General features: G+C 41.4%; 3 protein-coding genes across 6 annotated transcripts; 1 reads left to right on the top strand and 2 right to left on the bottom strand.

Moving 5' to 3' along the window:
• The first annotated feature begins 1569 nt into the window (after window positions 1-1569).
• LOC110980720 (mitochondrial translation release factor in rescue-like) lies at window positions 1570-4509 on the top strand. Of its 3 annotated transcripts, XM_087140875.1 has the most exons (4): window positions 1751-1871; window positions 2065-2201; window positions 2591-3037; window positions 3717-4509. In XM_087140875.1, the coding sequence occupies exons 3-4, from the start codon at window positions 2711-2713 to the stop codon at window positions 3930-3932; spliced, it is 543 nt and encodes a 180-aa protein (XP_086997001.1). In that variant the 5' UTR covers window positions 1751-1871; window positions 2065-2201; window positions 2591-2710; the 3' UTR covers window positions 3933-4509. The 3 variants fall into 3 exon arrangements, 2 of the variants coding, with proteins under 2 accessions (XP_022093335.1, XP_086997001.1); XM_022237643.2 differs by lacking the exon at window positions 2065-2201 and having other exon boundaries at window positions 1730-1871; XR_015426336.1 differs by lacking the exons at window positions 2065-2201; window positions 3717-4509 and having other exon boundaries at window positions 1570-1871; window positions 2401-2734.
• On the bottom strand, window positions 4416-11760 carry LOC110980732 (uncharacterized). Of its 2 annotated transcripts, none has more exons than XM_022237673.2 (7): window positions 10924-11760; window positions 10093-10181; window positions 9762-9845; window positions 8623-9004; window positions 7682-7837; window positions 6546-6680; window positions 4416-6123 (listed from the first exon to the last, which is right to left on the bottom strand). In XM_022237673.2, exons 1-7 carry the CDS (start codon window positions 11168-11170, stop codon window positions 6056-6058), a joined length of 1161 nt encoding a protein of 386 aa, XP_022093365.2. In that variant the 5' UTR covers window positions 11171-11760; the 3' UTR covers window positions 4416-6055. The 2 variants fall into 2 exon arrangements, with proteins under 2 accessions (XP_022093365.2, XP_022093367.2); XM_022237675.2 differs by having other exon boundaries at window positions 7691-7837; window positions 10924-11753.
• Window positions 11761-12406: 646 nt separating this feature from the next.
• Window positions 12407-23891, bottom strand: LOC110980708 (AH receptor-interacting protein-like). The gene is made up of 4 exons (XM_022237618.2): window positions 23288-23891; window positions 19288-19467; window positions 17177-17681; window positions 12407-16363 (listed from the first exon to the last, which is right to left on the bottom strand). Exons 1-4 carry the CDS (start codon window positions 23435-23437, stop codon window positions 16149-16151), a joined length of 1050 nt encoding a protein of 349 aa, XP_022093310.2. The 5' UTR covers window positions 23438-23891; the 3' UTR covers window positions 12407-16148.
• Between the last annotated feature and the right edge of the window lie 479 nt (window positions 23892-24370).

Raw genomic sequence — 24370 nt, 5'->3', positions numbered from 1 at the left:
CTAAAGAATCATATTCCCTTTAGTAAACTACACAAAACAACATTATTGAAAAATCATAATTTTTCGTGGGATGACATGATAATGGGGAGGAGGTTGGGTCGGGAAGTTTTGTTTGTGGGGGAGCGGGGGGGGGGAGTTGTTACTACGTGTCTTTGTCGCCGTTTGTGAAGCCATTCAATCTCTTTGTCTTGTCCTTATCCGCCCTTTACCGAAAACGAGGCTCTTATAGGGTGTATATTTTTAAGTGAGACGGGTTTCCAAACTTTAGACTTTGGCCCCTTACAAAAATTGAAAAAAATAAGTAATTTATAAAAACAGAAATAAATGAAATGGCAATGAGCCGGGAAGTAACACCCATCCACCCTCTAGATGGCGGTTGCCAAGTTTCGTTTCAATATTTATTTACGTAATTATATTTCAGTGACGTCGACAGACGCTGTTTAATGCATAATTTTTATTAGATGACAGAGAAGCAAAAAATGCGCAAGTTGAAAATGGGAAAGAAATCATTAGCCTCTTTCTTCTTCAGCTTAATTCTCTGGAAATACCTGTAGGGCTACTCGGCTGAAGGGACACTGGGAGACCGTAGACCCTGAATAGGAATGTTACTTTATTCATCTAAGAAAAGACAGAGGCAAAGACTTTTAGTAGCGACTCGAGTCGCAATTTTTGTGACTTGACTTGTAATTATCAGTTTTTACTTGACTTGGACTTGCACAATTTAGATTGTTTAACAACGCAAGTCAGAAAACTATACTCAATCAAACCCATTAAAGTTTTAAATCAGGCCTACTTGCGTTCTTAAAATAATCCGAGTAATTAAGACTTCGTTCGGCTAGCAACTTCTACTTCGGTCTTGTCTGCCTAAAGCCACGTCCGTGAATCACTTGGATGTGGCTTGAAATCATACATAGCGCGACTTTGACTTGTACTTGGACAAATAGGCTTGTGACTTGCTTGTGCTTTGACCAAATTGACTTGTAACTTGTCTTGACTTGTGATCGCATGACTTGTGACTGTGAACCAAGTGACATGTGACTTTGCTTAGACTTGCAAAAAAATTGACTTGCTACCACCTGTATTATTTTGCAAGTTATAAAGTACATGTATGCCAAAGCCAGTTAACGTGGGGCTTTCTTACCTGAAAAAGCTGCTGGGCGGGGTTTTCCCCCTCAAATTCTTCAACCTTGCAATTGCGCTTTGACCCAACTCAGGCATATTTCTAGCATATGGTAAATGTGACTCACTCAGAAATGAACATATTATAAATAAATAATACCATGGTCTGCATACTTTTTTTATTAGGGAGTCGGTGAGGCAATTATTCCGCCAAGATTAGGCATTTAGGGTCAAAATTATAGGTTATGTGCTCCGATTGCACTTCAGTATTTTTTTTAGAAATAGATGAATACAAATGTAAAGGGGCCACAAACGATCGCGTTTTGGGCAAAGGTCATTAGCCTTGTTCATGGCATTTGTACACTTTCAAGCTTCTCGTATTATTTTGATAGCCTGTTTCCGGTAATGAAACTCGATTAAAAGTGCCCTGATCATCACTGTACATGTACATGTACATGTACTATACCTCGCGCGTAATACGCGTTACAACAGCAGTACTGCATAATTCATGTTTCATGGTGACGCCATATGACCCAGGGAGCCAAATGGCATATATTATCATAAGTGTCCCTTATTCCGGTTGTGACCAAAGACCTTAACGTGGCGCTATAAGATCCTTGGTTGTGACCATACATGTACGTGTACGTACTGTAACTGCGCTGCACAGCAGCTGTGTGTGTTCATCGGCCCCTGAACCTCGACAGAAGACCACAGACGTAGACGGGTCAGTGGACAGGCACTGGGGCATGGAGGTAGGAAAAGATGGCATGCAGAAAGGACGTAAGATGAGAAAAGAAATAGAAATTATCGGAAGAGAGTGGAAGGGGGTTCCCTACTTCGAGAACATGCTCAAAGTACTCCGTCATACTCCGTATGGCGGAGTAGTGACTTTGAGTTAAGTTCTCGAAGTAGGGGTTCCCGATATGATGTTGATTTTGTTTTCAGGCCCTCGTCCACTTCGCTACGTACGAGTCAGTGATCATGGTTTGTCATTTCGTCTATCCTGTTTATTGCTGTGCTACTGCTAGGCCTACCCAGACATACTAGATTTCCAGTCAGTGAGTGTGCAGACAATCAAACAGGTGAATTAACAGACTTTAACCAGCTTTATTCATATCAAGTCTGTCATGTCTGTACAGCTGACAAGATTCACTAAACATTCCAAAATAACCACAACTTAAGGCAAAGTGGAGTCAAAGTTAATATCCTTGGGGAACACAGGATTTAATGAACTCATCCAAACTATTTCCAAACCCCCCCTCTTTTGGCATTCTCTTACAGGTTTACATGTATGTTGGCCCCCGCTCCAAGTCAACCAAGGCTCTTATTTAGTCATTGTCCACTACATGTACGTCACTTTGCTGTTCTGCAGACCTGGAGTGTCATCAGTTACTTCTTTAACTATGTCAACATGGCCCAAAGGATTGTTTGGCTTGCTAACTGTAGGTCACTGGTTTTGCTTAACTCTCAGCTGACTTATGCTCAAGCACCTTCCAGTAAATGCACAAGGCTAGCCTTGACATCAAACATCAGTTTTGGAACAACTTGCAAGAAGACAGTGCAGCATGTTCGGCTTTCAACGACTACCAGGATGGGAAACTTTGGAGGGTTCTATTCAGCCTGCACAGCAAACCGGTCTGGGTGGTTTCCACAATTAAGACTTGCTGGCCAATCAACCATGACCTCAAGCAGATGTTTATTGCAAGCCCCTTGGCCAACAATGTTGAACTCTGTGGCCGCCTCCACAACCACTACAAGAGACAAGACTAGGACTAAGCTTCGGAAAAAGCTTCCTGAGCTCGACGAGACCGAGCTAGAAGAGATGTTTGTTCGAGGATCGGGACCAGGGGGACAGGCAACAAACAAGACCAGCAACTGCGTTGTTCTTAAACACTCTCCTAGTGGTATAACTGTCAAGGTGCATTCTTGTCAATATGCTTACACACTCCAAGTCTGGTAACACATACACCTGTACATGCACTTCTGCTGAAGTAGTCAGTTGAATGATCACTTGTTATAAATTTGACAATTCTTTGAGATTTGCATTGTGCAGTCTACACAGTTTGACAATCGTGTATATGAAATTGGATGTACTGTATAAAGTAATTTTACCTGTACATACTTAAGGCCTTTATTTTTGACAAAATCATGTTTATTCAGGAGGGCCGAAAAGAAGTAGAAGTGCTAGCATTTTAATCAACATTTTAGGCAGCTGGCCAGTTCAGTCAGGTCATGGTCATTGAAAGGGTTACTACATTTAGAAAGTTTGGGAGAGGTCACTTCATGCAGTTTGAGATGAAATCTGAAAGGCTGTTGTTACGTTGGGTTCTGTTGGTGATATGGAGTGAATATACATTGTGCGCTGGCCAGAAATAACTGGTTTGGGCTTTGCTCTTGGAGTTCAGAGTTGTTGAATGATTTCTTTACATACAATGAGGCTGTGTGTCTAAATCACTTGGCTGTGGCTTGAAATAACACACAGCTCTGTGAAGCAGCTGCAGCCACAACCATAGACCTGTGCATAACTTCAGGCCTCCGTCAAGTAATTCAGACAGGGCCTGAGCATGATCGGTGTTTACTGTCGTTTTCTGCTATAGTGCCATCAGACACGTTCGCTGCCCGAGAACCAAAAGATAGCCAGGGAGCTTATGAAGGAGCGACTAGACATCCACTACCACGGGGAGGACAGTGCTGTTCTCCAGCAGAAGGCTGCCCACCGGAAGAAAGTCAGTGAGAAGACTCGCCGGACCAAAGTGAAGCTGGAGAAACTCAAAAAGATGAAAGAAATGCTCATGGAGGACAAGGAAGTGTAGAGGAGGAACTTGGACCTCTTGCCACTGGTACTTGGTGACTGTTCCTTTGACATGGCAAGGAACCATTTACAAATGTGAAGTGTAACCTCTCCATTAACCCAACCCCCCTAGGGTGTATGTAAAATCATATTGAAATTGGAGGATTTGGGACTGTTAGGGTTAAAGCCCAAAGGAGTGAGGGCAATTGGATGCGCTTTCTGAAATGTACTGCTCTAGGATGTTTCTCTCTCTGTGGATGCAAGTTAAATGAATGGAATTTTTTTACACTGCTATAACGGTTTCACCATTAGTCATTAAACTCATAGGATCTTGCTCAAAAATGTTACCACTTATCCCAAATCTGTATTCCAACTTTTTGGAGAGGGCATTTTAGCTGCTTTTGCGAGACACAGCTTTTATGCTATAATTGATATTGTGATATGAAGCCAAGTTATTTATGAAACATCATTTGAACCAGCAATAAACTTCTCATGTAGATGTATATACATTTGCTGTGATACAAAACATTTTATTAGCCATCATGTGAGAAATAAATTAAATCTACGGACATGTACAGCATGTTTCACGACAACACTGAGCATGAGTTTTTACATGGACTTATTGGTTAATAACAGTCATCAGTAAAAACTACATCAAGTTAACCTACGTATTTAACTGTAGTTTTACATACAGATGAGCACAGCTTGCACTTGATGCAAGTCTCAATCTATGTGCACACCATCAAGAAAGAATCCGGGAACATTTTGTTTGAGGAGCCCTTCAGTCAGAGTTTTATTTGGGATTGCAATATCTGCCTGTCCTTTCCCAGCAAAGGAAAAACAACTTCCTGTCCACTCCCAATGAAATGTTTCAAACTGATACCCTAAATTATATAGCCAATGTTTTGCAAGGAAATATGAAGATTAAGTCTCCAAATTAAAATTTAGTGTAAAATAAAGGGGGGGGGTTGTGAATTTCTGGCAAGCGAAAACTGCCTGTCCAAATAAGTTTTCCCTTCCCTACAGACAGGTTGTTGGATGAGACATTGCCGCCAATTCTGAGAAACTACAATGTACATGTATTCCAAGGAGTCGCCCTTGCCAGGATTTTTAAGGTGCACCTGTAGAACAATTTACAGATATCCTTCACATTTTTCCAGTCAGATACTGTATTTATAATCTGAGATGCACCATCAGCAGGGCTACATATGTTGCAAGAATGAAGAATTAGCCAAAAGTACTGAAACTGGGACTGAGAAAGGCTGATTTCCTAAATGACTACAGCATGAACACTCCTTGTGTTTTATATTATATTATTCCCTTTTGTATTAACCACTTGCCGCCGCTGCTTCTGGTACCGGACACTCATTCTTCATATGCGTGGCCCGGGTCTCTAAAATCGGACAAAGGGAACTGGGCCTTGTAACAAAAGACCGGACTGCTGGGCATTACCGACATTTTTTACTCTCAAAAGTGGAGATAATCCAGCCTTGTTTTGAAACAGTATACCACGGTTTTGGGAATTTAGCACGAACGGATTGCCACTGGGGACAAAAGCGCTCCACCACCACAGCGATGAGCCACACACTACTGCTGCACGCTAATCTGGCCCCTATTGAAAAGAGGTCAGCAGCGCCCTGTGCCAGTTTCGTGAATAAAAGAAACTTGCGTAACACCGCAAAATCTGGGCTTTTTTTACAAGGCAGCAGGCCTGGCTGAAATACTCCATCAATAGATGTTGTCTGTCAGATTAGAGTAGAAACCAGACAGTCCTTCGTGTGGGTGTAAGTGTCCAGTAAATGAAGATATGAATTTTTAAAGAATTTTGAAAAAAAAAAAATTATCCCATCACAGCATCATCCACAGTGATAACTGCCAGCGGCGCGAAGTGGTTAAACTCCATCAGTCATCAAAGCGACCTGTTGCAGCACTTATAACCGTATACTAAGCCTTACTGTATACCCTTCAGATGTACATGTATTTAACCATCCCAGGCGACCCAGCAGGTTTCGAAGGGCCATGGTTCAGTGATGATTATGTCCCACTCTTTTTGTGAACGTTGAATGGGCCGACAGATCTGGGGTCAGTTAGGCATTAAAAACTCAACATTATATTACAGTTCAGGGGAGACAATGTGGGCTGCTATCATGACCGGGCACTGCGCTCCGTTTCAGCTAAACACTCCCTAACCAGGGCTCTGGCGTGAACAATACCTGCAAGAAGGCATGAGAAAGTGACATTTTTGAGAAATGGAGTAATTCAAATTGGGATTTCCCCCTTCATGTCCACTGACACAAATGCATTATAGCCATGCTACAATTTGTGCACATTCAAATGAAATGTAATTTCAGGTCTTGTGTGTGCCCAGAAAGTGCCACCTACTGTCTCTGCAGAGACCCTGTACAAGTTTAATTTTCATTAAAAAAAAACGAGCCTAATTTCTGCTAAGCACAGAAAATAATGATAAGCGAAATAAGGTTACCTGCCCAAAAGCCATGCATTATGTTTTCGATTGACTAGTTCCCAGCTGATATTGCACTCAGCACATGAAAATTCAATTTGCTAAGCCGTACATTCTGCTTACTGGCTCTATGACATAGGGTCCAGCAGGTTATCAATTTAGGAGTGCCCTTACCCCTCTTCAGTCGTTCAGTGGCTGTTCTACTGCCAGAGTATGTGGGCCTGATATCCCGACCCATGTCTTCGATGACTGCCAGGAGTTCAGCGTACTTGCTTTGGGGTGCGACTGTGCGGTTGGACATTGGCAGCACTGGAAAAGTTCAAGAGAAGCACAAAAGAAGAATGTGCAGCTTTTATATCCTCATTTAGACAAGGAAAGACGCGTAAGTACCGGTGCATACTAGGCTCTACTGAAGACTGTTAATTTCAGTTTCATGTCTGCCACTTGAAGTTGGAACTTCAATGGCCAAATTTGCTTCAAAGTAGAATCAATGTACTAAGGCCAAAAGAAAAAAAAGTTCCGCTTCCCGTTTCCAAATCAACCCTAATGTTTCAGCACGACCTCAAAATGTTGATCGGCAAGATAAAATAACAAATTTTTCAAAAAATCCTGCTCTTTCCTGTCTTCACAAAACACCTCTCGACTTTCTTCACATCAAAACGCACACACATGTACTTATATGTTGCCTACTTTCATTCACGTTTTGAAAAGAAACTTCTGTTATTTTCACAAGTTCCCTTTGCGATTTACTCTCTTGATGGTGAAAGCACCTGCATAATTATGCTCAATGCATTGAAGCAATGCTGCATTGGTTCCTGAAGTGCTGTGCCGCAGCACGAGGTTTAGCGCCAGCCCCTCTTGATGCATCACGCATGCTTACACTTTTTACATTGATTAAGGCAAGCTTTTCCAATGGCAATGTTTGGTAGCTTTCATCCACATTCAATCAGCACAAAAAAATTGCGCCCCCCCAAATATTTTTCAACCTACCGACCTTATTTTTCAGAGGTATGTAATCGGAAGCGGAACTTTTCAGGGGCCTGAACAGTCAGGAACTTAAATTTGTTACTTGGGCAGATACAGGTAGATTCCTTCAGAAAAAAAAGAGTTTGGATTGAAAAGGAGACAGAGAGGATACACAGATTTAAGATAAGGAACAATTTTCAAAGTAAATTAGGATCTTGCAAATTACAAGTCAGTTCCTCAAGACAATCCAACATGGCCCATGGTTTTACTAATCACAATCACTAAAACTGCCACGGCTGTTGGAAAGCAACATGGGGAAGAAAACAAGCAAAATGCGCCATTACCCGTGTTACCTGGTATCTGGGATTTGGCATTCATCTGGACAAGAGAGCTGTAGGCACTGGCGTTACTGCCAGAGGACTGGCCACTGCTCATGTTCATGGGCACTGGACTGTTGCTGGCAGAGGACGAGTGGATGATCTGCAGGGCTGGTGAGTTGGCTGAAATAGAAAGTGTTTTGACGTGAATGAGTAAACCGTAGATACAGGCATTGCAAACATTTGGTGTGACCTAAGAAACAAGAATATGTGCCCAACATAAAAAAAAATGAGCCAGGTGTGTCACCAGAGCTATTTTTTTCATTATAGACCTTCCAAAATTCAAACTAAGAGTGACAATGCTCCCCACATCATGGGTCTGACATATTATTTGGTCACAATTTTTTTCTAGTACATACATGTACATTAAGCTCTTGAGAATAACCTATAAAGGACGTGCAAATTTCAAAATGAAATGGAGTGTGGAGAGTCACCAAAAAAAAAAAGATATAAAAAACACATAAAGTAGTTATTACACTTAAAATGACATGAAAAACATACGTATTATTCTGTCATTAAACAAATATCACTGGACAGGTTCAAGTACAAATTCCAACCAAATCTCTCTAACAGATGGAAAGGGTATTCATGATAATCTCTATGCTCACACAGAGCACAAACATTCTTACATTTGAAGAAAACAGACAAAAAAACCCCGACACATTACAAATGCCAAACCAGAAACAACTCAAGACTGAATGGGATGCAGAAAAGGGGGGGGGATAGCCCTCCGCTGAACCTAATCCTGCCCCAGTTTCTTGCAGTAAGTGACATATTTCATATTTATTTCAGTCACAATTTCAACATCATGGGATAAAATGCCACACGAACAAGGACAAAACAATATGGAAGTTGGAAAAGAAAGGACAGTCTATCCACTGCCCTATCTTCAGTAAGGGGCTACTGACGTTGTGTCAAAGCTTTGAGGAGCCGGTCGCCGGACGGCCTACTTCCTCTCTCCTTATTTGGGGTTTTTTGTTTAACTGAGTTTCGGTCCTCCTCAATCATCTGGACATCATTCTCCTCATTTTTGGTCTTAGCTGTGCTCTGGGCAGAGCTCCTCTTGTATTTGCTGTCCTCATCCTCATCTTCAATCATCTCAACGTCATCGTCACCGTCTTCCATCTTGCTCTTTTTCGCACTTGTTTCGCCCGAGTCACGACTCTCCCTTTTGGTGCCATCCTTTCTTGCATCCCTCATCATGTCCACATCAGTCACTTGACCATTACCTACTGAAGTGCTTAGTGCTGTGCTCTCTGCTTTGGAATCCTTAGTCAATGTTTCAGATGACTGGGAAATAAGAAAATGAAGACAATATGTACATGTACAGAACTATTTCTAAAATGATAAACTTTAAGTACACGTAAATAGTTCAGCTTAGCCTATGCTTAGTGCCATGGGTTACCTTAGTCACACAAAAGCAAACAAGTATCATTGAGTGAATAGACAGCTGTATATATGTGACCCACCATTCCAAAGCCAGGCTGAAGTCGGTATTTGTGATGTTGGACAATTCCTCTTCTTCAACTTTTTTATAACACTTCAAAGTGATCCACGCTAAATCGAAATTCTGTCTACAGTAAGCTTCTTAACTTCTTAAGTAGTGATAGCTGTAAAACTCCCATGAAAATCTGAACAGTGGAAGTTCCACTATTTTAAGGTTATGAAGTTACCTACTTCAGCCTGGTTTTGGGATGGTGGGTCACATATACATACATGTTAGAAATCAAACCAATCACCTTTCCAATATTGACAGTTAAAACAGAGAAAGAGATACATATCCCTGTACAATGTACATGTACATGGTGTATGTACATTTATGAATATCACATATTAGTAGGAACTTGTTACTGGAAATATACATAATGGTGTACTTGTAAAACTACATGTATTCACTGCAGAATACAGTTCACTGATGTGCACTGCATTTCGAGATACATGTACACGTACTTTTCTTTCAATAGGCACTTCAACAGTGATGACTGTTGGAATGCAAGGTTTTTGATATGTGACAAATTGGTCCTCAGCCACGTTGTATTTGACTGACCTTGTCAGACGGAACTATTTTCACATTGAGTCCAGCCAGTAGGCTGCTCTTCATCCCAGTGTCAACCCTCAGGCCGGCTAGAAGCTGCGTCCAGAAAGCAAGTCAAAACTGATGAAATACATATTAAATGCCAAAGAAGTGGCATCACATTATCCAGGTACCATAGATGGTGACTTGTACACATTCCTCCAGTGGGCTGAATTACACTACCATTCAGCTTTTTTACCCATATTAGTACAATGTACATAAATGTACTTTCAAGGGGCATCAACTCTTCAAAATTTTTGAAACAAATATCTTGATGAAATTTATATATGAAATTACAACTTACTGGAGTTTTATTCATTGGCTCAGATTTTGTGTGACTCTCTGAAGCACCACTCATAAATGGGAAGTACACAGGTGCCCGGAATTTTAGCCCTGTGGTTGTGAACACAAACACAAGAGTTAGTGATTCCTCACACATTTTTAAAAATAAACACAGATATTACTTAATTATCTAAAAACTTAAAATCTGCATGTAAATGAGGAATAAAAATGAAAGTTACATGTACGAAGAAAAAAGAAATACATTTTGTTCGTCATAAATACCAATAATTTTTACAATAACTGCGAAAACGGTAAAAACAATTCAAGAGTTTCACAGCTCAAACATAAACCGCACAATCACCTGATCACTATGTGCAATTGGTCAAACCGGTATGAAATCTCCAAAATTACTTCCTAATTTTGAAATTATGTATCTTCCACAAGCGTGACTTGAGAAGGAAAAGAGACTGGCTGGCTAATTGCAGATTTATCAACAAATCCCATGTTAAGACTGAGCGACTGCACAAAGATGGAGCAATTATGCTGATTGAACAAATATTTCAAGTAATTTGGACCCTACTTACTTTATCTAAAATTTTTATCACCTTTTACAAGCATTATGGGGATGGTCTATTGAATTCTAGTGCTCATATCTCGATACAACACCCAGGTTCCTTGGTAATACTAAGAGTACTTGAACTTTTAAATATGTTAAACTCTGGCATGGGTCCGGGTTCTTCATAACAGATAAAAGAAATTACTAATGACAAATTTTGATTTACAGTATCTCATTTGAGTTGGATTTGTAAAAAAAATCCAACCGGTGGGGGTAGAGTGGGTAGGTAAAGCCTACCTGGCTGACGTGTTCTCGGTTTCCAGCGCTCCTCCTCCTTAAAGTGACAGCTACACACACGACTCCAAGTTGTAGGCAACCAGCCATGTCCACTTCCATCCTTCTGTGATTTGCCAATGCGCTCACACCACAAATCATACCACTGTTTCCAGTCCGGTCCATCATTCTCATTTGGGAAGTTGTACAAACTACAGAGCTCTCTGCCATTTTTGTGGTTGCAACCAGGAACACAGCAACTCAGCCCCATTGTGATTGTTAACCTACGGTGGCACTGATACAACTTACAAATACAAGTGGCACTGGCAGTGATTTGCAAGCTGGCCACCAAATAAAGACAACACAATTTGCTCCCAGTAGATCCTGCACTGACCAAGTGCCCAACCCAGCGATAGTCTAACGCTAAAGCCTGGTCGAACACGCAAAATTTGTGGCCAGATAAAGGCCACACTGACTGACCACTGGGGAACAAAGACGGGGTCAATTTGACTCCGATCACTTGATGTGACACACCGTTTTCTCACCGGGTGGTTTTCCTCCCACAAAATGGCTGCAATTTCGACACTTGTCCGATCTCAACAGGATCACCGCAGTGAATGAAATGGCCGACACAGCGATGACAAAGAAATGGCCATGTCTCAACGTACCCACGACCTTCGACCTTTACAAAAGGACGGCAATGAATCATGGGAATATTATTCATGATTTTATGTGTGCAGTTGGAATTTGTACTTGACAAAATTAATTACAGCTGGCGTGCACGCACGGAACTTCCATGCACAGCAGCATACCAAACACAGCACAAACAACAGATATAAAACAACAATGAAATGACAGTCACGAAAATTACTTCGCTCCTACCCTTTGGTACGAACTTCACACCAGTGCTGTCCATTTTCTGGGCTAAATCCAACCCAATGAGTGCATGAAAGGACGATTTTCTGGACCAGTTGCCAAGATCACTCTCCTCAGGCGAGCTGGGTTTCACTGGTTCCTACCTACGTGACGTCACCCAGCTCTACAAAATTTACATAAAAACATAACTTCCGCTCGCGTACGTGGTCAAGATACCAGTGAAACTTATGATCTATTATTTTCGGGAAGTTGCTTTTGATAATCACTGAAAGTTGTTCACTTGTTACTAAATTTAGAAACGCAGTGAAAAGTTGTCCAACTCGGAGATCACCGGACACAGGGTTCATACATAAAGATGATGAAGTGACTGGTATTTCATCAAAATAACACCGTAGTCGTATTTTACTCAAGCTCACATCCTGATTAATGTAACATGCACATAATTATCCAAACCTATTTTTGAAAGTTTACCGATCCCGGTTATGAAATTAAGTTCAATTGCAACTGAAAAAACTAACAGTTATCACTTATGACCAACTAGTTTTTCAATTCAAAATTTGTAAGGAAAAGAAATTTCAATTCATAACAATTCCAAATCTTCATGAAATAAAATTTCAACGAGAGATGTTAGTTCTGTGAATGACAAATTTATTACCTCATGCGAATACGAATATCCATCCGATCAACTCCAACAAAGTTTATTTCTATCTGCCTTCAAAGGCTGTACAGTTAAGTTACATTTTTTTCTTTTTTTTTTGGTAGTGTGAGCAGCAGTCAAGAACTGAGAAGCAGATAACATGACATTACTTTTTGTGAGGGTGTCCAGAAAAAAAAATACTTATTTATTTATGGGATAAGAAGTTGATACAAAAATCATAATATGCAGTTTACCAAGTTGGGATTCATTTGATACCTTTCTAAATTTTTTTTTTTTGAGGGGCGATTTAGGGCTCCAAATTACTAAAATAAAGGGGCCTCTCGCTGAATACTAAAATCACAGTAATGTTTTATTTAATTTTTTATTCAAATTATATTCCCAAAACGGATGCACCCATGGGAATGATTCAAACACCATTAGATTCTTTTAATTCTTCTTTTTTTTCAATGATAGTAACACTGTTGATCACTTTGGGGAAAACTTAACAACAATCCGGAATGCCATGGTTCCCTAACAGATTACATGCAAGCAATTCCCGGTGCTCCTACAGGTGCCCCCCCCTAAAAAAAAAAAACCCAAGATGAATAGATATTGAACAAGGCTAACAAAAGTTTGTCCCAAAAACCACATCAATGAAAGCTGGTGCCCCCATGCCCCCCCCCCCCGGTAAAATCCTAGCTACGCCATTGCAGGCAAGTCATTCTTGAAAGTACATAAGTGGAAAATCAGATGTGGGTAAAAGTGGTAAGTACAGGGGGAAAATGTATTAGAGGCTTTGGTGTCACTTTTATGGGACAGTGTAATTCTCAGAGTGCACAGCAGGGGTGCCTGAAACCCACGCAGGCTATTGACAAATGCTGTAAAATTTGTTCTTTGGGAAGTTTCACCAACCGTTAACAATAAAAAGAAGCAATTGTAGGAGGGAGGGTTGAAACTCGATACATGTTACAGTGGGCCGCAAAAAGTCTAATGCACAGTTGGTAAGCTGCTCACAAATTTTCAGGTAAGTGAAATTAAAATTAAATCCAACAACTGCATAAAAATTGCACATTTATGTGGAAATCTAAACTTGAGGAAAAAACATGAGATTCATCAGGGACATGGGTGGAAGAGTAAAATAAAGGGGGGAGAGGTTGGCAGTACACATACACTGTATATATTTTAAGGGGATTCGGTGGAAACTTATCCTTCAAACGAAGAAACAATCTAAAACTAATGTAAAGCAAATGACAGGAAATCAGTGAACTCCATCCGTTGGAGCTGTTTATAATATTTCATTTGATTTCAAACTAAATTTTCTTCTTTGCACATAACTCAGTTGAGAGCATACAGCTATATTGAACTACTAGAGTGCTACTCATTTCCCAACACAGCGAAGTTCTGAAGCAATCCTGAGTGTGCACATTCTTAATTTATTTGTGTATTTGTAGAACCCATTATTCCAAATGATCTACTCTACATGCAATGTGCAAATAAGCACCTTTGCTATCACAAGTGTGACCCACTCAAAAGCCTATACCAAACTACTGGCAGTGCAGTGCATTTGTGCACAGATCAAAACAAAACTATCATTAAAAAAACTGTACTGTATAATAGAAAAAAAACTGTACATAATTTTGATTTTTTTTTTCCATAGGTTTGTGCGAAAACATGGATACTCCCAGCAGGCTTTATTCTGCACGGCTTAGCACTCTAGTAATTAAGTGTAGCTGTAGCCTGTATATCTGTGAGCAACAAGAAAATAAGGTTGATCAAAGTTTACATCTGTTACATATTTCAGACTCATGTAAACAAAGTCTATCTCAAGAAGCATGCTACTATTTCTGTTAGGAAGTTTTAATACTGACATCTGACATATAATGTTGTCTATTTACAAATAAAACACCATTTTGTAAACAATGGTTGAACAAAACAAATGGTTGAACGTGAGCTTCTTGACTTGCTGAGGAATATGAGATGATTGAGTTTCATACTGGACGGAAAAATTTACAACCAGGCGGGGTTCCTGATGACAATAACAAGGCTCTCTGATCCAATTCTTAACAGATTTTGCCAAAATAAAACCTTAGGACATTCCTCCATGTACAGCGGTAAACTACCTCTAAAATCTGAAAAAAATTGGATGACATTAACCACTTCGTGCCGGGGCATTTTTCAATGTTGATGATGCTGGGCCGGAATGACTATCATTTTTTCCGTTTTCAAAATCCTTCAAAAATTCATCATTTCATTTAACGGTCGTTTATAGCCGCACCAAGTAATCTTTGGGCACCTCTCTAAGTTGATAGGTGACCTTCATTGACGCCCGAGTATTTCAGCCACGCCTGCAGCCTTGTAAACAGAGCCCAGATTGTGCGGTGTTATATAACTTTCTTTTGTTCACGAACCTGGCTCAGTGCACTGCTGACCTCTTTTCAATAGGGGCCAGATTAGCGTGCAGCGGTGCTGTGTGGCTCATCGCTGCGGTGGAGCGCTTTTGTCCCCGGTGGTAATCCGCTCGCTCTCAATGCCCCAAACCCTGGTATAGGGTTTCAAAACAAGGCTGCATTATCACCACTTTTGAGAGTGAAAATGCCGGTAATGCCCAGCAGCTTGGTCTTTTGTTCCGAGTACGGTCTTTTGTTACAGGGCCCTGTTTCCTTTGTCCGAGTTCGGAGACCCCTGCCACCCATATAAACCATACGTCTCCGATCCCGGAGTCCCCGGCAGGAAAAGGTTAATAATGGACATTTGTGGAAATTGCACAGCTAAGTAATTCAATCAACACTTTTTAAGGTATCCAATGTAAGAATTATTTCCATGAATTTGGTCAATTCCATGGTAACAGTGGTATTGTAAAGATCAATCACATTACTTTTATGGAAAAATGTTATTAAACAGGGAATTAGTCATTATTACCCATATAAAGACTAACGTAGCAGCTTCTTTTCGCATTTATAAAAAATCATCATTTTGGGAGTTCAGTTCCACCTCAAGAATGCTCAGGGTAAAAAAAAAGATGAGGGCGACAAACAAATCTAACGATTTGACAATATCATAATACGGCTCTCGTTCCCCCACAGTTTCTTGACTTTGCGGCCTTAATAGGGGGCTTTATAGCACAAGAACTGAGAAAAAATGGGTAAAATAAGTTAGATATCATTCTCAGCAAATGAGCTCGGCCATCTGCCTGAAATTTACCAGAACCTTACTCAGGTTCCAATTGGAACAGTCCAACTTTATCATACGATCCAGTGTTGATTAACACTGTTGATGTAAAAGCAATTCTAAGTCGCTCTCACTATCCGACCTCTTGTAATTCACAGCTAAGTTTGAGCAAGCAGAGTGCTCACCCACACAGAGGGACTTTGCATAAAGCCTCTCTGGGAGAAATATACAAGGTAGCGGTTAATGCCTTAATTCTTATTGAAAAATATAGCCAACTACCGTTACTCAGATGGGATAAATAGCACATCTTATATCGAGGACTTTGCACGTAACTGTAGATAGTGTATCCATTTTCAAATGAGTGAACACATTACCACATTACTTCCTTGTGAGAGAAATTGCGCACTGGTATTGAAATGCCTCTCATGCTGCCGAGGAGGCACAGAGTACAGAGCCACCTGGTCGTCTAAAACTGACCAGGCCGCAAGATTGAACAGATCGCTTCTCAATGAAGACTTGCGACACAATTACACAAAACATGCTGTGTAAACAGAACTCACAAAGCCCCTCATTCACTGAACCTCTCAAAGACTGCCTTCATCTTGACTTTATCCTCCTCGTCCTTCTTCTTCTCCGCCTCCTCCAGCAAGCGGAATTCCTTGCGGATGGCCGCACCCAGTGAGGGGTCCAACTCCAGGGCCATCTTGAAGTCCTTGCGGGACTGGCTGAAGTCCCAGCAGGCAGCGTAGGCCTTTGCTCTCCTGTACAAGGCCTTCACATTGGCTGTTGGGTTAAGAAAGAAGTTTCGGCAGGATCATAAACAGCATCTCACATATTCTTTAATCCAAAAGCATCGTTAGAAAGTTCATTTTCTGCTCCCCCTAAGACCTCCACTTTCCCATGCCTTTTGTTAAGAACAAAATTGACGCGCATGTAAAGACACTCATTAGAAGTATATATGTGAAGTTTCAATTCAATTTAATCAAACGTATGATTTGGATGTTATGATCTACAAAGTTCAAAGCCACACAGGCCATCCCACAGGCACTGAGCAACATTTTGGTTGACGTGTCTCATAAATATGGACACTGTGGGAGGACAGCACACTCCTGAAGCATCAGTGCATAAAAAAAGGTACTATGATGATAGTTGACAAAGTTGAAGGGATTCTGGCACCCTCCCACCCCACACGACTCTTCAACAGTTAATGGGAAACTTGTTCCACATCAAGCTATCAATAAATTTCATTTTGTAGCTGCGGAATAATGTCACCAAAACCTGCTTAAAAAGCAAAACCCAAAGGGGCAATCACTTGTGACTCCATCAGCCATGTACATAATTCTGAACTGTGATTCATCCAAAATAATCCTCAATCCCGCAGGGTCTTTCCAAACCTTTCCAAAATGGTCTAGGATAGCTAGTCCTGAAAGTATGTACATGAAATTGGGAAGAAGGGATCTGTGTGAGGCTTTCTAATATGAAGCTGAAGATTAAGATCAACGAAACACGTCATTAGCCATTCACAACTATCCTAACTGAAGGAATTTAAATTCACAATGACACGATTGTCTCTTATGTTTTCTTAATGGCACTCACTCTCCTCTTTTGTCAACACTGTGGTCGTGTGCTCGATCACCTGGTAGTAATCTTGCAGCATCAGCTTGCACTGGGCAAAGTTCAGCAGGAACGGGATGCGCATGTCATCGGTGGCCAGCCACTCTGGGCTGTTGGGCTGCTCATGCAGCAGCAGGTTCTCCAGGCAGCCCAAGGCCTCGGCATACTTCTGGGCTGCCGCTGCATACTGCTTGGCATTGTACAATCGGTTGCCCTCCTCTCGCAGGAGGGGCAGCGCCGCTCTCTTCTCGGCGTGGCTCATGGCCCAAGACTCCTTCCGATACTGGCCCTCCTCCTCGATGCGGACCACCTCAAAGGTGAAACGGAGGGGCTCGGGCTGCTTGAGGAACTCGTCCAGGTCTGGATACCCCAGGCCCGACTGGTTCATCTGGGCCATGCCACAGCAGTGGCCCCCCTCCGGGGTGGCCACCGTGCCTTTGGCAATGTCGCGGAGCTTCTTCATCACTGGAGCAAAGGTTGTGAGTTCCTGTCAAGGAGTATTCCAAATATGAACTTGAACAAACCACAGAAATGTAAAACACAAAAACTGCCGCCAATAGTTTGTTACATGTAGTAAAGTAACCTAAAATATACTAAGTAAGAGGCGCAATGTTTTGATCAAACATTTTGCCTTTAGGAAAGACTGAAATGTTGGACTCCCTTTTCTTCAATTTGAAATAAAAAAAACAGAATAACAAATAGCCAACCAAAATAAAACATGTAGGCCTACATGTACAGATACTTATCACATGTCATATATACATGTATGCAAAGTCCACAAGCACTTCTACTGAGGAGAGAATAAGAAGGAAGAAAGTGGTACGGTACTCATGGTCTCACACTATATTTCCATTATGTTTGTCTAACATGCAGCTGGCCGCTGGTAACGGCAAGCACAACTCAGAGTTGTAATGACTCGAGTCACAATTTTTCGCAACTGTGTTAAAGGGTCAGTTTCTTTTGTTTTTGAAGTGGGGACAATATTCTAGGGACAAGATTTTGCCCCCATAGTGTTTTGATCACCATGATGTCTATATTTCAAAACGTGCGAAGTCCTAATGATTTACAGTAGAGGTTGTGTTTGTGTGCACAGCAAATGCTACTATTCATGCAAATTTATGCATGTGAGGTATGAGTACCCCACAGGCCAGCCAGATGTACCAAGATTGCATTTTATAGAACCCTTTGATAGCACCCTGTATTGCTGGTGTGGCTAAACTGCACTACCTAAAAAGTGTCTGTGCAGGTGTCATGGTAACACAATCAAATCTAGTCTCGGCCAAAACGAAATGCACATGAGCAGTTTTAAGCAGTGACTAGAATGAACTACAGTCTGACCACTGTCACTTGAATGATGGACGGTTGCACCACATCTGGAACCAGGGTCCAGGGCATAAATGTAGCTAGTTCTCAATAGCCCTTTTTGTAATCAAAAGTAGACCTTCAGCCTCAAAATAGCTGTGCAATATGACAGAGACTGCACACACAGGGGAGAGCTGCAACCAACACCATACTGTGACATATGATGGGATTTTGCAAAATGGTTCAACTAGTGCAAGTGTGCATTGGATAAGAAGGGCATGACAAGTATCTGCCCCAGCTGGGGCCAATTTCATAGAGCTGCTTAAGCACAAAATTTGCTTAAGTGCGAAAAAGCTTTGCTTGGTAAACAAAGGTGACCAGCTAAAACTCTATCTGATTATCATGCTAACCAAAAACAGCTAAATACAATCCCCAAACAATATACATTACATGGAGTTTGGACTGGTTACCAGATTTATCAAGCAAGGTTTTCTTGTGCTTAAGCAGCTCTATGAAATTGGCCCCTCAGAACTGCATGTAGAGTCACTGCTTGAATTTGCCCAACTATGAATGCACTGACAATTGAGTGCTAAATTGTCACTGGTAAGTTTTGAATGTTACTGTGGCTGTTCTACTGGTCAATTTCATTCAAAAGGAGGTTAAAGCAGGAAATAATCCTTTTTCCTGTGGGGGCACAAATGTGTTGGTAGATTAAAGGGTAGAAATGTGCAGGTGGGTTAGAGGGCAACTTTTCCTGCTTGCATACCCCCTGGATCCACCCATGGACTTACTGAGGGAGCCACGGTAAACTCAGCGACTTCCCCATCCCGCATGGTCTTCAGGCACTTCTCCCACACATCGAGCTTGAACTGCTTGCCAGTGATCAGCTCAAATGGTTTCTTCTGAAGGCGATTGTCATCCAAAACCGTCCGCTCATCGTTACACTTTGTCACCTTGTAGTAGAAATAAATCTAATTGGACAAAAAAGTAAAAAAAAACCAAAAAACAGAATTCAAACAGAAATCGACATGTACAGTAAATGCAGGCTTACTTGCACAGCAGTACTGTTTTAAAAGCTGGAAGTAATGCAAATGTAATGAACATACATGTACATAAGCCCATACGTACAGTATGTAATGGTGTGCACTATCACTGAGCTACAGTAGTTGCATGATGCACTACTGTACATGGACTAATGTTTCAGTAGTGAGAATATTGGGTGTGTTGGGTCGATCTGCATGTTAAGTGCGATCTTGATTCTTGAAACTTGTCCAAATTTCTTGTTCTCCTTCTGAGTTGATTATCCTATGAATGGATGTTATTCAAAGGCAAATCAACTCAGGATGGAGTCCAATAAATTTGTGCAAGGTTCAAGATTGTATTTAACATCAGTGTTGTAGTCGAGACCATCACAAGACGAGACACTAGACCACGCACAAGACCATTCATAAGACCCATCACAAACAACAGGGTGAACAATGACAAGATGTTTTTGTGGCACGTCACTTGAAGAGCTTTGTGACTTGAATTCAGATTGAAGGTCTTGTGTTGGCCTTGTGATGGTCTTGCAGGGTCTTGTGATGGTGTGAAGAGGTCTTGATTACAACACTGCTTAACATGCACGACTGCACAATTTTTGCGTGATCTGTCCATCTTGTTAATAATAGGCCTAATGAATTATGCTGTTTCTTTCCATTTCCTGGCTACGAAAGATTGTTTCAAACAAGGGAAGCAAAGTCAAAGACTTCAAACAAAAGTAGGCCTAAATGCAATTGTGTGATCAAGCCACTCAACCCCAACAAGCATACTCACGTTAATTAACCCTAACCCTCCTCAATCCTCCAACAGGTGAAGGATTCAGGAGGGTTAGGGTTAATGAAATGAAAAATCAGTGAATTTGTTGAGCGCAATCTTTGAAAGAGTGTGCATTATAAATTTGCGCATGCTATGTTTGAATTTTGCGTGACCACAGATGTTGCCAGAGAAATTGAACACAGCAATTACACATTAACCACAGGCAACAGTCTTATGCCCTACATGTATAAACGACTGACACCAACTACACATTTTGCACGACTTAGTTGGGTCTGTTTTGCACGTGACACGTGTGCTGCATGTACAGCATAGCACGCACTTATGTCACACCAGCTGGCCATGACATGTCAGACGAAACTTTGCCATTCAACATGTTCAAGTAGTTTGATGAATATTCTTTCAGTCAGCTTAACCACTCCCTGCCGGGCAACCCGTTTTCGAGTACATAGGCTTTATATGTAGAGCTGCCGACAAAAGAGTTGGGCCTTATAACAAAAGACCGTGCTCAGCACAAAAGACTGAGCTGCTGGGCATTACCAACATTTTTCGCTCTCAATAGTGGAGATAATCCAGCCTTGTTTTGAAACAGTCTACCACTGTTTGAGGCATTTAGAGCAAGCAGATTACCACCGGGGACAAAAGCTCTCTACCGCCACAGTGAAGAGCCACACAGCACTGCTACATGCTGATCTGGCCCCTATTGAAAAGAGGTCAGCGGTGCGCTGTGCCAGTTTCTGGAACAAGAGAATCTTACGTAACACAGCACAATCTGGGCTCTTTTTCCAAGGATGCAGGCCTGGCTGAAATATTCAAAAGTCAATGAAGGTAACTGTCAGTTTAGAGTAGTGCCCAAAGAGTCCTTGGTAGGTATAAATGGCCATTAAATGAAATGATGAATTTCTGAAGAATTTTGAAAACAGACAATCTTGAAAAGAACACGGCATCTTGTCTTGCTCAAGAAAACTCCACTGGGCAACAAGTGGTTACATCATTATGGACTTTAAAGTCACAGCAAAGGGGCAAAATTTACCCTTGGTGCTATTCAATATTTTGTACCGAAGTTCCTGGATGTCCGATCATGAGAATTGCCACGAGAGTAATTAAGCTTAAATTCCCTTGTCGACATTTTATTCGGGCTTTGCTTCCTTCTGAAAAAATGTTAATAAGTTCCTCTATTGACATTTAATTTTAAAAATTCTTAGGGCTGTATCAGAAACCGACTGTAAAAAAAGTTATAAAGTAGGAGGGGGGCCAATCCCAGACAAAATAAATAACAATCAGGGAAAATAAGAATTTTGAAATGGCTCCCAAAAACTACTAGTTTGTACTGGAATCCTAGCCTTTACTCAAGGCTACAGTTTCCAAACTTGACTGGTGCCAGATAGCTGGAGGTTGCATTGCACCAAATACACGCCCATAGAAAACTGTGCAAAATCGGGCAGAAATAGCATCACCTGCTGACTCTTGGGAAGTGGTTGGCCTCTGGTTTTTCAGTGGAAATTCACGACTGTAGCCAGAAGTTCACTTTTCGTTTCCATTTTATCGGGGTTAGCGAGGCGATTTTTTTTATTCGCCTTTACCTGAAGATACCCCCAAAACAGTCATAAAGCTATGCGCTCAGCTCTGATTATAGCCGCCCGCCTCTGTCCAAATAGGTCCACAGCCTCAGGTTGGGGCTTTTTGTGAAAGAAATAGAATGAACTCGAAACTACCAATCCCAATTTCATGATTTATAGAAGTATCTCTATGATCCATCCTGATTATGGTGCATGTATGTCTTACTGTAACACCTGCAATTTGTTGGAATGCACCCTACATGCCCTAAGGGAATGAGAATCCATGCGCCGCCACCGTGGCCAGGCCCGGTCAAATGCCAACCATCATGACTCATACTACTTTTAAAACTTGCACATTTCGAGGCACAAAAATTGTGCATGTTCAAAGACTGTGCTCAACGTTATCTGTGCAGGTTTAAAATATGCGCAAGCTGAATTTCACATGGAGATGTTCAGATCAATCTTTGAACTTATTGAACATGTTAAACTGTGCACATTTTTAATTTGCCAAACTTTCAAAGATTGCGCTGAGCACCTCCATGTGAAAACTCAGCACAGGGTCATAATTTAGATCAAAACTTACAAGTTACAGTTACGCACACTTTCAATTCAAAGATAGCACTGTTACGCCCCAACTATAGTATAGCACCAGTCCCAACTATAGTTGGGCCTGTCCCAACTAGAGTGCTACAGTTGGGTCGGCCCAATTACAGCAGAGAGGTCCTGTGTGCATGATGTACCTGTCACGCCCCAACTATAGCATAAGTCCCAACTATAGTTGGGACAGTCCTAACTGCAGTGCTGCAGTTGGGCTGGTCTGTGGGAAATTTCTCAACCTTATCCAAGTCAATGTGTCTCAAACTTGACAAAATTCATCTACCGGTAAAATGTAGCACTCCATCTGTTCATTTAGCCCTATGACCGATGATATGGTATTTGTAAATGATATGACTTCGACACATGTCGGGCATGTAATGCACACAGGCACTGCTGTAGTTAGGCCGGCCCAACTGTGGCACTCTAGTTGGGACAACCCAACTATATTTGGGACTGATGCTATAGTTGGGGCGTAACATGCCCAGCATGTGCCAAAGTCATATCGTTTACAATTTGTCATGTCATCGGTCACGCCGAGACAATGAGACACATTGACTTGGATAATGTCGAGACATTTCCAACAGAAATTGGTCAACAGTAGTTGGGCCAGCCCAACTGCAACACTACAGTTGGGACTGTCCACTAGTTTGTATATAGTTGGAACTTATGCTATAGTTGTATATAGTATGCGTAACAGCGCTGAACATACTGAACACCACCAGGCTCCATCGTCCATGTGAAATTAAAGCTCAGCACAGGGTTGTAATTTACATCAAAACTTACAAAAGCCAGTAAGCCCTAGCAAATGACTTGTTTACGCTACCTTAGTTCCATCTCTGTAGTCCGATAAATCTCCTTTGCCTGGATGAATAAGCTGCTTGTTGATATCCGATCCAAGCTCTACTCCCAATGCTCTCTCCATTTTTCTTACACAGAGTATAGTACTAGTCGCCGCTACCAACCTCGTCCACATAGTATTCCGTGTCACTGATCTCCATTGCAAGAGAAATCTATGGTCCGTGTAAAACCTAACACCTACTGGTTTTCCAAAATAAGTAACAACTGGGGAAAAGGTTGTGTAGCTACTGATCAGCTTCGCTCTCCACTAACACTCAGCGCGCCCAAAAATAATGGGATCAATGGCTGGGAAGGGCTGATGGCTTTGCACATGTGATTGGCTACTATGTGCACAACCTCGACCGCGAGGTTTTTACTTCCTGTTAGCGGGTTATCTAAAATGGCAAAGGCTAAATATTGGCTTATATCATAAAAACGTGCATGGCCTTGGTAATTTATCTTGTTACTCAGTATTATTGATCACGTGTCTTTCTGCGAAAATATTTCAAATCATTGGTTACCTTGATCAATTTTGGATGAACTAACTAAGTGCCGTGAGAAGAAAATGTCAAATTGAAAAAAGGCACTATAGACGTACATACGCAACCACTCGGGCATGTCAAAAATTACCCACAATGCTCTGCGCAACGTTAGCTGTGACCCTGCGTGACCTATTTCCTTCACTAAAATCTGTGCAAGGCCATCAGCGGCGACGAACGAATGGATCAGTCAGTGCTCCCGACTGCGCGTGTGATGGAAAACTGCCTGCCAAGTGCTACATGTACATTCTAGAATAAAACTCAATAAAATCTTCACATGAAAAAAGCCGTTTATAAGATGTAGAACTACTTTCAATTTGAAAAACAAATGTAAGCTATAAAAAATATCACAAACCTGGACTAAAAACAAACATGGAAGGGGGGCACATTTGCTCTACCCCTCTGTGATGTTATCAATCCCCATCGAGTTTGAAAATTTAGCGTCTGAAAAACATTGCACCGCCAGAATGGTTTACAAACATGTTGGTTTCTTTCTCTCAATGCATCGGTTACTGATGCAGTGGCTTAAA

The sequence above is a fragment of the Acanthaster planci genome, linkage group LG09, assembly GCF_054643075.1.
Source record: "Acanthaster planci isolate LZ-2023a linkage group LG09, COTS_SCS, whole genome shotgun sequence".
Classification (NCBI taxonomy): domain Eukaryota; kingdom Metazoa; phylum Echinodermata; class Asteroidea; order Valvatida; family Acanthasteridae; genus Acanthaster; species Acanthaster planci.
Note: the sequence above shows the minus strand (reverse complement) of the source record. Positions and strands in the feature narration are given on the sequence as shown.

Coding starts and splice junctions, on each gene's coding strand:
- LOC110980720 (XM_022237643.2), top strand. Junction 3,038..3,716: donor CTAGTGGTATAACTGTCAAG/GTGCATTCTTGT, acceptor TTTCTGCTATAG/TGCCATCAGACACGTTCGCT.
- LOC110980732 (XM_022237673.2), bottom strand. CDS start 11,170: ATGGGGCTGAGTTGCTGTGTTCCTGGTTGCAACCACAAAAATGGCAGA. Junction 7,838..8,622: donor CCTCAAAGCTTTGACACAAC/GTCAGTAGCCCC, acceptor TTTCTATTTCAG/CCAACTCACCAGCCCTGCAG. Junction 6,681..7,681: donor CCAGATACCAGGTAACACGG/GTAATGGCGCAT, acceptor GAACTTTTCCAG/TGCTGCCAATGTCCAACCGC.
- LOC110980708 (XM_022237618.2), bottom strand. CDS start 23,437: ATGTGGACGAGGTTGGTAGCGGCGACTAGTACTATACTCTGTGTAAGA. Junction 17,682..19,287: donor AGTTTACCGTGGCTCCCTCA/GTAAGTCCATGG, acceptor ACTCCTTGACAG/GAACTCACAACCTTTGCTCC. Junction 16,364..17,176: donor AGTGTTGACAAAAGAGGAGA/GTGAGTGCCATT, acceptor TTAACCCAACAG/CCAATGTGAAGGCCTTGTAC.